This window comes from Chamaea fasciata, unplaced genomic scaffold, assembly GCF_029207755.1.
Source record: "Chamaea fasciata isolate MVZ Bird 193981 ecotype frontalis unplaced genomic scaffold, bChaFas1.0.hap1 SCAF_11, whole genome shotgun sequence".
Taxonomy (NCBI): Eukaryota; Metazoa; Chordata; class Aves; order Passeriformes; family Sylviidae; genus Chamaea; species Chamaea fasciata.
The window spans coordinates 944,635-958,469 of NW_027094096.1; the positions used below are offsets into that span (position 1 = coordinate 944,635).

General features: G+C 41.4%; 1 protein-coding gene across 1 annotated transcript in view; it reads right to left on the reverse strand.

Moving 5' to 3' along the window:
• CLSTN2 (calsyntenin 2) overlaps positions 1-13,835 on the reverse strand; it is an 82,321-nt gene that overhangs the window by 36,396 nt on the left and 32,090 nt on the right. Inside the window, exons 6-7 of the mRNA XM_066193826.1 lie at positions 13,374-13,561; positions 7,903-8,026 (exon numbers count right to left, since the gene is read on the reverse strand). Coding sequence (XP_066049923.1) covers positions 7,903-8,026; positions 13,374-13,561 — 312 coding nt within the window. The remainder of the gene's footprint in view (positions 1-7,902; positions 8,027-13,373; positions 13,562-13,835) is intronic.

A 13,835-nucleotide genomic window follows, 5' to 3' on the forward strand; every position in this document is an offset into this window, starting at 1 on the left:
AATATGCAATTACTTTAAAAACCCCTAATACTAAAAAACATCACAGCTATCAATAATACCAAAGAATTCCAAGAACTTTCCTGAAATTATGATTCAATAAACCTGCAATTTCTAACATTAAAGTTGCACTTAGAATTTCATTTAAAAACAACTTCTGCTAATGTAAAATTCAAGTGAGAATCCTGCTTTTGCATTCCTAGGAAGTTTCTGTGGGGTTCACTGCCTGCTTATAAAGAATATGAAACTCTGAAGTAGAAAAAGCTTTCAAGACATGAAATTATTCATAAGGATTCCTATTTCCTAGCCAGCACTAGTACTGCTACAAAACTGTAAGTGGATCCACAATTATTTGTAATCAGCTCGTAATTGCTAATGAGAGAATGGTCAATGTTAAATTTTGAAGTTATCCTGGCTCTGCCATGATCTGGCAAAGCTCACAGATCCAAGCACAGCTTGAAGAGTACATTTTTAATTGGTGGCATTGAACTGAAAATCTGCACAGTTACCCTGACCTTATTTAACAGCTGCTGATTCTCCTTATCCTTACACAGTGGATATCCATTGGTAAGGAAGCAGAGGCTTGGAATCTCAACCAGAGAGATTCACACCAGTGAATTCACACTGGCGCATCAGCTCTGTAGATGCCTTGTGCAGCCCTCAGGAATTTTTTACTTTCTGCAGCACATAAACAGAGTAAAAACATCAAAGTTCAATATGGCCAATAGATACCAATTCTTCTGAAAGCTTGGAGAATACAAAAAAGTGTTTTTTAAATCTATGTCTTAAGACAATCAATATTTATAGAAAAGCAGAGCTGTTTATAAAAAGTAAAATTGATCTTTCCTCAAATTCATGTAAATCACACATTTGGTTTACTCAGCACAGTCATTCCTAATATATCCCAGGAGCTCTGTAAATAAGAATATTGATTTTGATGACCTAGGGAGGTGGTGCAGTGACAACTGACAAATCCATAGTACAGTTAAATGACTCCTACAGTCTTAGGTGGGGAGTTGTTTATATGGCGACTTTCACATGACAAATGCCTGACATAAGTTTTATTAAACCACTAGCAACCATAATAGTATCTTTCTAGAATATTAGGCATTACTTAGAGAGTAAGATGTAAAGCTGAAAGGAATTTTAAGGGGATATATAAAGTGCATCTCTCTCTGTGCCAAGGTTGTACAGCGTACACAAACTACAATTTCAATAATAAATTTAAGAAAAAAATTCAGTGGGTAAAGTATAGAAAGGAAAAATTAGGAGATCAAGTTCTTACTTGGTGCAAGTAAACAACTGCATTAGAAAATGCAGCTTTCAAATAAGAATCTTTCTATTTAAGGTACATTCACTTGTGGCAGTGACACAGTACACTTCACTGCAGTGACAGGAAGAGTTTGCAAACTGATTTGCATGCAAGCTGTGAGATGCTTTGTAGCCTTGAAACTTGTAATGTATAATACTGATTTTCACAATAGGTTTCAAAAATATGGATGGCTTAATTACAACTTTAAATAATGAAATAGCTTAATCATGCTGACAGATAAAGCATCTGAAATGTCTGAATAGGTACTGTAGGTGCAGCATGTCTTTGTGCTGTTATGCTTTAGCTTCCAGGTGTCTTAGTAAATTAGATCAGTAGTTCATTCATGATTAAATAATTCCATTATAACCCACCTTTCTTGATGCTAAATTGCATCAAGCAAATATGTCAGTTCAGTAACACTTGCTCACTGCAGTTAGGCAGCACCCCATGTTTTGTTTTTAACTGTAGAACTAAAAAGCTGCTCAGTTCTGCATTTTTACATGATTTTTCATCATGTGCTTGAACATACACCTTTCTAAGCTTTCACATTGTCAAGAGACTACCCAGATGTTAAAGTAAATCCATGGAAAAAAACACCGTATATTATTCCTGAACTGCAGATGTCCAGAAACCCTGACTCCAAGGCTGGAATAAACAGTTCAGGCATATTGATAAATGAATTTGTATTTATTAATAATACAACCTCTTTGTCTCCTAACCTGCCTTTGGAAGGATAAAGATGTCAGTCCTACCTTTGTGAAATGCTTCAGACACCACCTCAAAGCCAACATGCTTTTCTTTTAAGCCAAATTTCCTGAGGGGCCTCAGGAAATTGCCCAAGTAACAGAATCACAGAATCACAGAATGATTAGGTTAGAAAAGACCTTCAAGATCACTGAGTCCAACCCATGCCCTAAGACCTCAACTAAACCATGGCACCAAGTGCCACATCCAGTCTTTTTTTAAACGCATCCAGGGATGGTGACTCCACCACCTCCCCGGGCAGACAATTTCAGTACTTTATCACTCCTTCTGTAAAAAACTTTTCCCTAATGTCTAACCTATATTTCCCTTGGTGCAGCTTGAGACTATGTCCTCTCATATGTCTTATGTCCTATGTTCTGTCAGTTGCTGCTTGGAGAAAGAGACCAACCCCCATCTGACTACAGCCACCTTTCAGGAAGTTGTAGAGAGTGATAAGGTCACCTCTGAGTCTCCTTTTCTCCGGGCTAAACAACCCCAGCTCCCTCAGCCATTCCTCACACGGTTTGTGTTCCAAGCCCCTCACCAGCCTTCTGCCTCCTCTGGACACGCTCAAGCATCTCAACATCCTTCCTAAACTGAGGGCCCAGAACTGGACACAATACTCAAGGTGCAGTCTCACCAATGCCAAGTACAAGGGAAGAATGACCTCCCTGCTCCTGCTGGCCACATTACTCCTGATACAGACCAGATGCCATTGGCCTCCTTGGCTGCCTGTGCACACTGCTGGCTCATGTTCAGTCAGCTGTCGACCAGTACCTCCCAGGTCCCTTTCTGCTTGGGCACTGTCCAGCCACACAGTCCCCAACCTATGAAGTTGCAGGGGTTACTGTGGCCAAAGTGCAGGACTTGGCACTTGGACTTATTAAACTTCATCCTATTGAACTCCGCCCATCCATCCAACTGTTCCAGGTCTCTCTGCAGAGCCCTTCTCCCTTCACATGCTCCCAGTTTAGTGTCGTCTGCAAATTTACTAATGAACAACTCTATACCCTCATCCATGTCATCAATAAAGATATTGAACAGAAGTGGCTGCAGCATAGACCCCTGAGGGACACCACTGGTGACTGGCTGCCAGCTGGATGCAGCACCATTCCCCACCACCCTTTGGGCCCAGCCATCCAGCCGGTTCTTAACCCAGCAAAGAGTGCTCCTATCCAAGCCGTGGGCTGCCAGCTTTTCCAGGAGTGTGCTGTGGGAGACAGCGTCAAAGGCCTTGCTGAAGTCCAAATACACAACATCCACAGCCTTTCCTGCATCCACCAGGCGGGTCACCTGGTCTCAAAGGGAGACCAGGTTGGTCAAACATGAGGTACCCCTCTTAAACCCATGCTGACTGGGCCTGATACCCTGGCCATCCTGTAAGTTCTGTGTGATGGCATTCAGTATAAACTGTTCCATAACCTTACCGAGTACTGAGGTCAGGCTGACTGGTCTATAATCACTAAAAGGGTCCTCCTCACCCTTTTTGTGAATGGGTGTCACATTGGCCAGCTCCCAGTCATCTGGAACCTCACCAGTGAGCCACGATTGTTGGTAAATGATGGACAGTGGCTTTGCAAGCTCATCTGCCAGCTCCCTGATCACCCTGGGGTGGATCCCATCTGGGCCCACAGACTTATGAACATCCAAGCAAATCAGCAGTTCTCTGACTGTCTCCTCTTGGATAACAGGGGCACCTTTCTGCTCCCTCATACCATCAACCAACCCAGAAGGACAGTTGTCTTGAGGACAAGCCACCTTCCCACTAAAAACTGAGGCAAAGAAGGTTTTAAGCACCTCTGCTTTCCCCCCATCTGTAGTTGCTAAGTTCCCTCCCACATCTAATAAAGAACAAAGGTTGGTCTTGCCTTTCCTTTTACCATTAATATATTTATAAAAACATTTTTATTATCCTTTACAGAAGTTGCTATTTTGAGTTCAAACTGAGCTTTGGCCTCCCTAATTTTTTTCCTACATGCTCTAGAAAATTCCTTAAATGCTTCCTCAGAGACATGAGCCTCCTTTCAAAGATGATACATCCTCTTTTTATTCCTAAGTTCCTCCAAAACCTCCTTGCCCATCCAGGCTGGACGTTTGCCTCGCTGACTCGTCTTTTGGCACACAGGGACCTGTCCCTCAAGATCTCTGTTTTGAAGCACGCCCACCTTTCCTGAACTCCTTTGTTTTTCAGGGTTGCTTCCCAAGGAACCTTCTGAATATGTCTCCTAAACAGGCTGAAGTCTGCCCTCCAGAAATCCAGTGTAAAAGTCTTATTGATGTTCCTCCTGATTTCACCAAATACTGATAATGCTATAATTTCATAATCACTAGGCCCCAAGCGGCCTGCAACCACATCTCCCACCAGCCGATCACTATTTGCAAACAACAGATCTAACAAAGTCCTTCCCCTGGTGGGCTCACCCACCAGTCGCAACAAAAAGTTGTCCTCTGCACACTCTAAAAATTTCCTGGACTGCTTTTTTTCTGCTTTATTAAGTTCCCAGCAGATGTCTGGCAAGTTGAAGTTGCCTACAAGAACAAGGGATGATGATCCTGACAAATTCTTAGCTGCTTATGGAATAAGTTGTCCACCTCTTCTTCCTGGTTGGGTGGATGATAACAGACTCCCAGTAGGATGTCAGCCTTGTTTGCCTTCCCCTTAAATTAGGCATTCAAGTTCATCATCATTAGTTTCAATACCTATGGCATCAAAAGCCTCCCTAATATAAAGGGCCACCCCTCCACCTCTTCTCTTTTTCCTGTCTCTTCTGAAGAACTTGTAGCCACCGGGTAGTGCTCCAGCTATGTGAGTCATTCCACCAAGTTTCTGCAGTGGCCATTACATCACAGCTTTGCTGTTGCACCATGGCCTCCAGCTCTTCTTGTTTGCTACTCATGCTGCCAGCATTGGTATACATGCACTTCAGCTGGGCTACTGATTTCACCCCTAACTCAGGCTTGCCACCCTTGGGCCTATTTCCAGACAGCCCAGCTGCATCCCCTTCCCCCTTCAAACCTAGTTTAAAGCCCTCTTGACAAGTTCTGCCAGTTCATGAGCTTAAAATCTTCTGCCCTTAACAGAGAGATGGAGCCCATCTGGTTCCAGCAGGCCAGGTGCTGTAAACGTTGCCTGTGATCAAAGTATCTGAAATTCTCCTGATGACCCTTGAGCCACTTGTGGGCTCTCCTATTCCTTTCACCATTTTTTTCAGCCACCAAAGGGACTGAGGAAAAGACTACCTGTGCCCCTGTCCTTTCAACCACTTATCCTAGTGCCCAAAAGTCCCTTTTAATTGTCTTGACACTCCTCTTTTCAATCTCATCACTATCAGCCTGGAGTATCAGCAGTGGGTAATAATCAGAGGGCTGAATCAGGCCAGGAAGTCTCTCAGTGATATCCTGTACCTGGGCCCCAGAGAGGCAGCAGAACTCTCTGTGGGATGGGTCTGGTCAAATATGGGACCCTCTGCTCCCCTCAGAATGGAGTCACCCACTACAATTACCCTTCTTTTCTTTTTGATGTTAGAGGTGGTGATCTGTCTTACAGATGAATCAAATTTGGGAGGCTCACTGAACAGATGATTTTCTTCTAAATCATCTGGCTGACTCTCTACATCCAGGGGTTCATACCTATTCTGAAGTGGCACCTGGCTAGGGGATGGGGGTTGGGAGGAATTTTTATTATTACCTCTCCGAGCAGGGACCCATTTCCACTCCCCTTCATCTACCAGATGTCCTTCTATTGCCTGACAATGAGAGGCACAGGAGTCCTCTGACTCTTGGTGGGCCTCCCTCAGGGATGGAAGGACTGAACTCCACCAATCCATTTCCTTTTCACTTTCCCAGATACTCCTTAGTCCTTCAACTTCGTCTCTAAGCTCGGGCACCAGTGAAAGGAGATTGTTCACCTGTTAACACCGCAGGCAGCTTTCCTCTGCAGCGCCCCTTTAAACCACTCAAACACTCCTCACAGGAATGGGTCTGTACAGACACGTCCTTTCTGGAGGGTTCCATTTGGTTGCATAGACTTGTACTAACTACAGTTTTTGATCGCGTAAAAACCATTAGTACCAGAAACACCAACCAACCAATCAACAGAAACTCTGCAAACAACACAAAGCAAACCTTACTAGTAAGAAAACCTGCAACCCCGCCTGCTTGCCCTGCCTGCATGAACTGCTGTGCAAACTGCCGTGCCACTCCCATAGAGACATGCCACACCCGTCTGCCCGCTCCTGCTCGCTGCGCTCCGGGTCGCCGCGCTCTGGGTTGCCGTGCTCCGTAGAAGCCTCTTAAAATCAGTCACTCAACGACAGAGGAAGGCACTCCCCTCCCCTGCGTGACTCACAAGAACATCTCACAAGAACAACAAATCTCAAACATTTCCAAACCAGTTTGTGCACATGTTGTACAAATTCTGTTGCACAAGTGATAAATCATAGACAGTGTAAAAGAGAAATATTAGAAGTAGCTGGCAAATAAGATAATGAATACAACTGTTTACCTTCAAATCATTGTTTGATTAAGAATTTCCATTCTAGGCTTTCAACTTCTTGAGTTCCCAGAGTACTGCAAAACCAGGGCATTAATCCAGCTTTTCAAGGTCTATTAGTAACTCCATATCAAGATTTTCTCTTAGAAGTTGAATTATTTTGAGGGCCTCCCCTCAGAGGAGGGGTACTGACAAACCAGGGCTTTAATCCAGCTTTTTAAGGTCTATTAATAACTCCATATCAAGATTTTCTCTAAGAAATTGAATTATTTTGAGGGCCTCCCCTCAGAGGAGGGGTACTGCCAAACCAGGGCTTTAATCCAGCTTTTTAAGGTCTATTAATAACTCCATATCAAGATTTTCTCTTAGAAGTTGAATTATTTTGAGGGCCTCCCCTCAGGATGCTTTAAGAATATTATACTTTTTAATATTTCATGAGGCTACAGACAATTTTAAGTTCCTTTTATTCTTTGCAGAGTTTCCTTCCTTTTTCCTGCCTTGGTTGAGAAATGGGTGTCTTAGGGTCTAAAGGATGTTTGCAACAGTTCTAACTTCCCTTGGGAATGACCATAACTACATATGGGAAAAAGTTGTCCATGTAAGACCCAATGGCAGCACATCATAGGGATCGTCTTCAGAAGGCCTGACCCAGCTCATTTAAAGTCTTGGGGAACAGTGGCTGAGCATTAACAGGTGTGAAAAATCCCATACCAGTGTAATAAAGCTGTAATAAAACAGGTCAGAAAATTGCAAAATGTAGAACAGAAATATGCAGAGAAATGTCCAAGTAATTTCAAGCAAAAGCAAGTCGAGAAATTATAAAATATTGAGCTTGGTTGCTCCGTAAGGTCGTAGAAGTTTTACAGAAGCACAGAGCAGTCACTGCATTTCCCACTGGGCTATACTGCAGAAATGAGAAATGCACAAACCCACACCAGTTTGTAGGGAATACTTCCAAGGGGGCCCAAGGGAACTTCTGTATGTCATAAATCAAGTTCTGGAAAGTCACTGTAACTGGTTTGTCAAGATTTTGTTGTTATCAGTGAGAGAGCGGCTGCATTATAAACTTATATTAAACAAGCTTCTTTCAGCTGGGATCTCAAAGAATATTTTTGGCATTTATTATCACTGGTGACTCATCCTTGTACTACCAAAAACTGTTTTGAAGCAAGGCACTGAAAAAATATTTGTCAAAATACCATTTAAAGATGGAAAGTGGCAATATAGTGTGTCAGAACAGACAGAGCTGTAATGGAAGGCACTTGAGGTGCCAGGAATGCCACAAAGACTTTTTAAGTCCTGGAATTATTTCATCTCTGTTGCAGAATTAGTGATTCATTTATCATTTCTCCCTTACTGGCTTTGTAGGCAAACACCTCGCTGATTTGTTTCTGCAGTCTATAGGCAAACACTTCACTGATCTGTTTCTGCAGTTTTATTAAAGTTGTATGCATAAAGCAGTGCAGGCTGCATACCAATTTCTAAAGTAAGTGTTTAAGAGCATAAGAAACTCTTTTGAGCTTCAAGTAATATACAACTAAACTCCATCATAAAAAAAAAAAAAAAAGTTGACTTCAAATAGAGGATCATGTTGGAAAGGATGGGACTGCCAAGCCTGAGGGCTTTTACCTAGATGAGAAACTTCATGCACAGAGATGATGGAAATTTGCAGCATCCTGTCTCTCTGTCTATCCTTACCCCTCCTGGACTGAGATTATTGTGTACTTCCGTAAGTATTCACTCATTTTCTCTCTCTCTGAATCTCTAAAGAGGAAGGCCACTCACAGCTTTTAGTATACAAAGGGTGCTCTTCTCAAAACTGAATGCACACAAATAACAATTCTAAACGAGGCCTAATAACAATACAGCATAAAAGAACAACTTCCAGACATAAATCTTGTTATTTGATGGAAATATCCAATTTAACTACATTTATATTCATATATATATTAAAAAAAGAGTCCAGATACCAAATTAATTTCACTTCATCCTCTTATCGTAGAACAAATTCCTTCAAAAGTCAGTTTCTGCTCTACCATGTCCTTGAGAAGGTGCTGATTTTAAAAAAGGACCTGGGAGTGAAGGGCTTGACTGGGCACAACTGCTTCCACCAGGGGAAGCCCCTGGTGTGTATGTGGCCACGGAAGTGGTGATGTGCAAACCAAGGCCTTTCCTTGATCCTTCAGCAGCTCCATGTCCACATAGACAAAATACACCACAATTAGATTAATCTAAACCATCTCCTGTAGTTCCTGTTGGAAAAGGAATTGTTTTGGGGTTTTTTCACAATAAAATGCACTGCAGGGTAATTCTGGATTGTCAAAGCGATTTATCTTGTCTTAGTAAAGAAAAAGTATCTTTCTGTATGTTTATCTGGTTTTTGCTGACTTAGAACGACTCCCCATCTTGCACTGAAGTTCCTGTTTTAATGGGATCAACATAGATTTTGCTTGTAGGGTGAAGACTGTTTGCAGAATGATAAAATCCTGAAAATAATGTTGCACTGTGAATAAAGTACGTGAAAAAATTGTTCATCTCTGGCTCAGATACCTTCTCCCACTAAAAAAAAGTGTTGCTCTCCTATTGATTTAGGAGAAGGAAAAATACCTTTTGGCTTGACTGTTCTCATATTTGTATGAAAAGTGTAATACCTTGTTGAATAGAGTGTGAAATACACCATCCTATTTAATATTATGTATTCTACTGTCACAAAAGACTTGAATGCCTTGGTTCATCATCCAACCGGCAACTTTGGTTTGGTTCACAGCTTTCTAAGAAAGTCAAAGAAACAGTTTTAATATTTTAGATGTTATTCTTAGATGGCCCAAATGCATATTTGCCTGCCCAAATAGTTCACTTAAAATCACATCTATGTTCCTATTCATTTGAGGCAATTAGATGATAATTTAGATGCCTTTTACTGACTTCAGTAACAAAACCTTTTGTAATAAGTTCTTGGGTTTAAAAAGTGTCTAATACTTTAAGTATGAGAAAAGAAATGACATAAATGTTGACAAACACATCATGATATTCAATTTAAATTTCTTAATGGGAAACTCAGAAAAAAAGGTCATGAAACAAAGGTCTGAAACGAAGGAAACACCTGGGCTTACAAGGAAATGGGAGTAAGTAAAAGGAGGGAACCACCTCTATCTGGGCACCTTTTGCAGTTATTACCCAGCGTTACAGACCTGACACCGATTTTCTTTAACATTGCTCTTTCCATACCTTTTCTTCCAGAATACTGCTAATGGATTCTCTCACAACTACAACACTTAATTTGCAAAAGGATGAGAATGGGGAAAATCCCAAACTATCCACATTTCTTTTTTCCCATGTTTCTTATAAATAACAAGGATACCCTCAGCAAAAAGTCTGATCCTTCTGATTATCAGCACCTTTTGCAGAGGTCCTGTGTCCGCAGGTCACTGGTAAAGGCACATCTGCCCAGGCACTCTCAGGTCATGGATCAGTGCAGTAAGTGAAAAAATCAATTAGAAAAGGCCATTAATGGAACAAATAGGGCCAAATAAACTGAAAGCCATACTGGAAATAAATCTTTAGGTTTATGAACTGATTTAAAGATACAATCTTCCAAGAGCTAACCTGGCAGACACTGTCATGTGGAGGTTCCAGACACTTCTTGTGCAAGGCTGTCATGGTGTTGAGAGGCTCCAGATGCACTGCTCACCCACAGCTGTATAAAATGTTCCATGGATTCCTGTATCCAGACAAGGATGGAGCCTGCAGCTAAGGTGTGTGCCATACTCACCCACCACAGAAACAAGATCTAGACAATTAAATTAAACCTGAAATGACAATAAGCTCACATGCCTGGTCAGTGCCCTGAAAGAATGAGGAGTCTCATCGAGTAGATAGAGCCCAGAGCAGCTGGTGTCATAAATTATACTGTTCCACAGCGAGAGTGATAAATGATTTCACCAGTTCAAGCTTTACCCTCTTCCAAGGTCACTGGATTCTTCTCAGCAAAAGCAATCTCTGGATTGTTGCATTCATAAAAGTGAGCTTAGCAATAAAGTGCTCTGTCACATTTTCCTCTGCTCTGGTTGTGCTTGGGACCAAGCCCTGGAGGGTCTTGCAGAGTAATTTCTGCCCTGCCCTGACTGCAGAGCCCTGTCCCACAGGGCAGGTGGGGGAACAGGGACAGCAGCTGGGCACAGCTCCATTCCCAGGCTTTTCTTAATAAAACAAACAACAGGGAATTGGAGGTTAGTCACTACAGAATAAACTGTTTTGAAGGTGAGACTTCCAGAGGTATCTCAGTGTCTTAATTGCAAATAATCAACTTAAATCTACTCCTGAAAGTCTAGCCCTGCTTCTTTCCATATTGAGTAGGATCCTAACTTTTTTTATGATGTGATTTTAAAATATCCTGTGGTTTCTAAGATAGACCACTCTGGGTATAATTAGAAGAAGGCATCATTTTACTACATTATAGTAACAATTTCTCACTGCCTTGCCTTCAAAACCATGCAAGTTCCTTCTTGGCCCATTATTCACATATGTTTTATCTTCAGTTTCTTTTAATTTACTCTACCATATAGGCATGTGGAGCATGAAGAAGAGATAAAGCAGCAATGTTTATGAGGTCCCTTCTTGACAAAATTTACAACAGTATCACCATGACAATATAAATTTATCTTCATGGAAATCTGGGCACACAGCCCATAACAAACTTTATTTATACTTTAATCTTACTTTCTTTTTCAACTATAAACAACAGCTGAAAATATACTGTGGAAATCAGTTGACAGTAGCTGAATGAAAGGAAATTAATCAAGTAATCAATAAAAATATTTTCTATCTCTAGCTTCCATCATGTAAGAGTTTTCAGTAGTAGTTAGGAATGTTGATGGCCAAGTTACAAGAGTCACACACAAATTTCATTTATTCAGAGGACACTGGTTCTCTCTCATTGTAAGGACACAGAAGCTGACTGCACTCAATTTTTCAAAATCAAAATACTTCCCAAAAGCTTTGCATTATTATTAATTTAGATGTTTAGTACAGAGTTTAGAAATACAAGTCCATCTTCAGCATTCAGAACAACCTTATCTGAGGTGCTATCAGTTACTCCTTATCTTAGGTTGCAAGGCAAGATGTAACCAGAAGTATGTATGCTATTACCATCTGTTAAAATCAGGTGGGGCAGTGTTTCTTTATCTCTTCCACTCCTCATAATTCCAGGGAGTGGGGAGGGGATATCTTCTGTTAATAAGCCAAGTGTTAAAACCAGGTGGAGCAGTGTTCTTCATTTCTTCCATGGCCCATCCTCCCTCCAGAGGATATCTGCTGTTAATGGGACATTGAGGCTCACTGCATGACTGATAAAATTACATCATCCCATTGGGAGATGCTCCACCCAGAGGGAGGAGCCAAGCATTCCTACCTGGATATAATCTGAGATTTAGAACACCAGAGAAAGCCTGTATCCACTGGATTCCCAGAGGAGGACTGGACCCATCTCACCACCACTGGACCTTCAGAGGAAAACTACACCCTTCTATATAAGACCATTGTTTGAACAAAACCACATCTGTCACTCCAGGAGGACTGCAGCCATGATTTAACTGGACTGCCACCAACACCCTGACCAACAGGGCGTCAGGTTGTATTCTGACTCTGTCAGTGTTTTGGGTTTTGTTTGCTTGTTTGTTTGTTTGTTTTTACTACTGCATTTTTATTTTAATTTTCCTCGTAAAGGACTGTTATTCCTATTGCCATTTCTTTGCCTGAGAGCCTCTTATTTTTGAAGTTATAATAATTCAGAGGGAGGGGGTTTACCTTTTCCATTTCAAGGGAGGGTCCTGCCTTCCTTAGCAGAGACCTGTCTTTCAAAACCAAGACACTCCTGACTTGCAATCTTCAATATGATTTAATTTCAATTTGTTTTGAGACACTGTAAGATTTCATATTGAGTACAGGACAAACTGATTCCAGAGTGGTTAGTGTTCAATGCAAAGTGAGTCAAATTGACCACAACAGACTTTCTTACCATACTCATTATATAAACATGATGGAGATCTCATTTTAATATACATTTAGAAGGTGAATTAGAAACGTATACATTCCTATAGCTACACTTTCAATAGCAGTTTGGACTCAAAGATAAGAAGAAACTTGCTTTGAAAAAATAGTACTTTGCTATTGAAAGAAGTCTGTCTTCTTTCATCCAAATGATCTTTATCCTGCCAGAATTAATAAATCTATGAAAGGCAACTCTTATCTCTTTAATAATATTTTTCTTGCAATATACTTTTAATAATAAGATGAAATTAGATACAGCACAGCAGATGAAAGAAAAGGTCTGCAGATTGGATTTACAATATAATAGAAGAGCCTTTCTGTGTGTCAGCATACTCTTTACTGAAAAGGTTTCCACCACTTCCATTATGTTGATAAAGCAGATTTTATAGAAATGATAAATGGAAAACTTTTAGGGAACTAGATGCAATGTCATGTCTCTCTTCACTGCCAAAGTACATAAACCTCTACTTACCATTTAAAGTGGTTCAATTAAAACAAAAAACTAGTGCCTAAAATGACTTGACAAAGTTTACTCATTTCTATTTTTTTATGTGGATCCTAATTAGAGTTGCAACGGCTGCAAGTTGCAGTGTAATTGCAAGAGATTTCAGACAGACTACGGACAGACTCCAGACAGCTGCTCTGGAATCTGCGTGGTACCCTGTGCTGTCTAAAGGGCTGAGGAGGAGGGATCTGGGATCTGAGGTGGATCTGGATGGCTCCCTGTGCTGTCTAAAGGGCTGAGATGGAGGGATGTGAGATCTGGGAGTTTTCCTGTGCTGTTGGGCAGGGCTGAGGAGGAGGAGGGAGGGTCCCGGATGACCTCAGGCAGCACGAGGAAGGTACCTGGTCAAGCTTCCAGTGGAACTCAGCGGGGCGGAAGGTGTCGGCGCGGTCGGAGTCCTTACGCAGCAGGAACACAAGGCGGCAGTTGTGCACGTACAGCGCATAGTGGTGCCGGTTCATCTCTGCAGGGGGACACACCTGGCTCAGAACCACACACACTATTTGTGTCTTGGAGCCTTGCACACTGACAGCACCCAGCCACATCAGAGAAACTCCAAAGAACAGAGCTTTCTCATGGATTGTTATGGTTCTTCTTGAATTATGCCATATCAGCTTTGTTCATGGAATCATCCTGTCCCAGCTAATAAATAAAATCCAAATGCATATTTCATTTAACTAATTTCAGAGAAGAATTAGAACTGTTTCTCCCAATCTAAATAATTTTTTAAAAGTTAA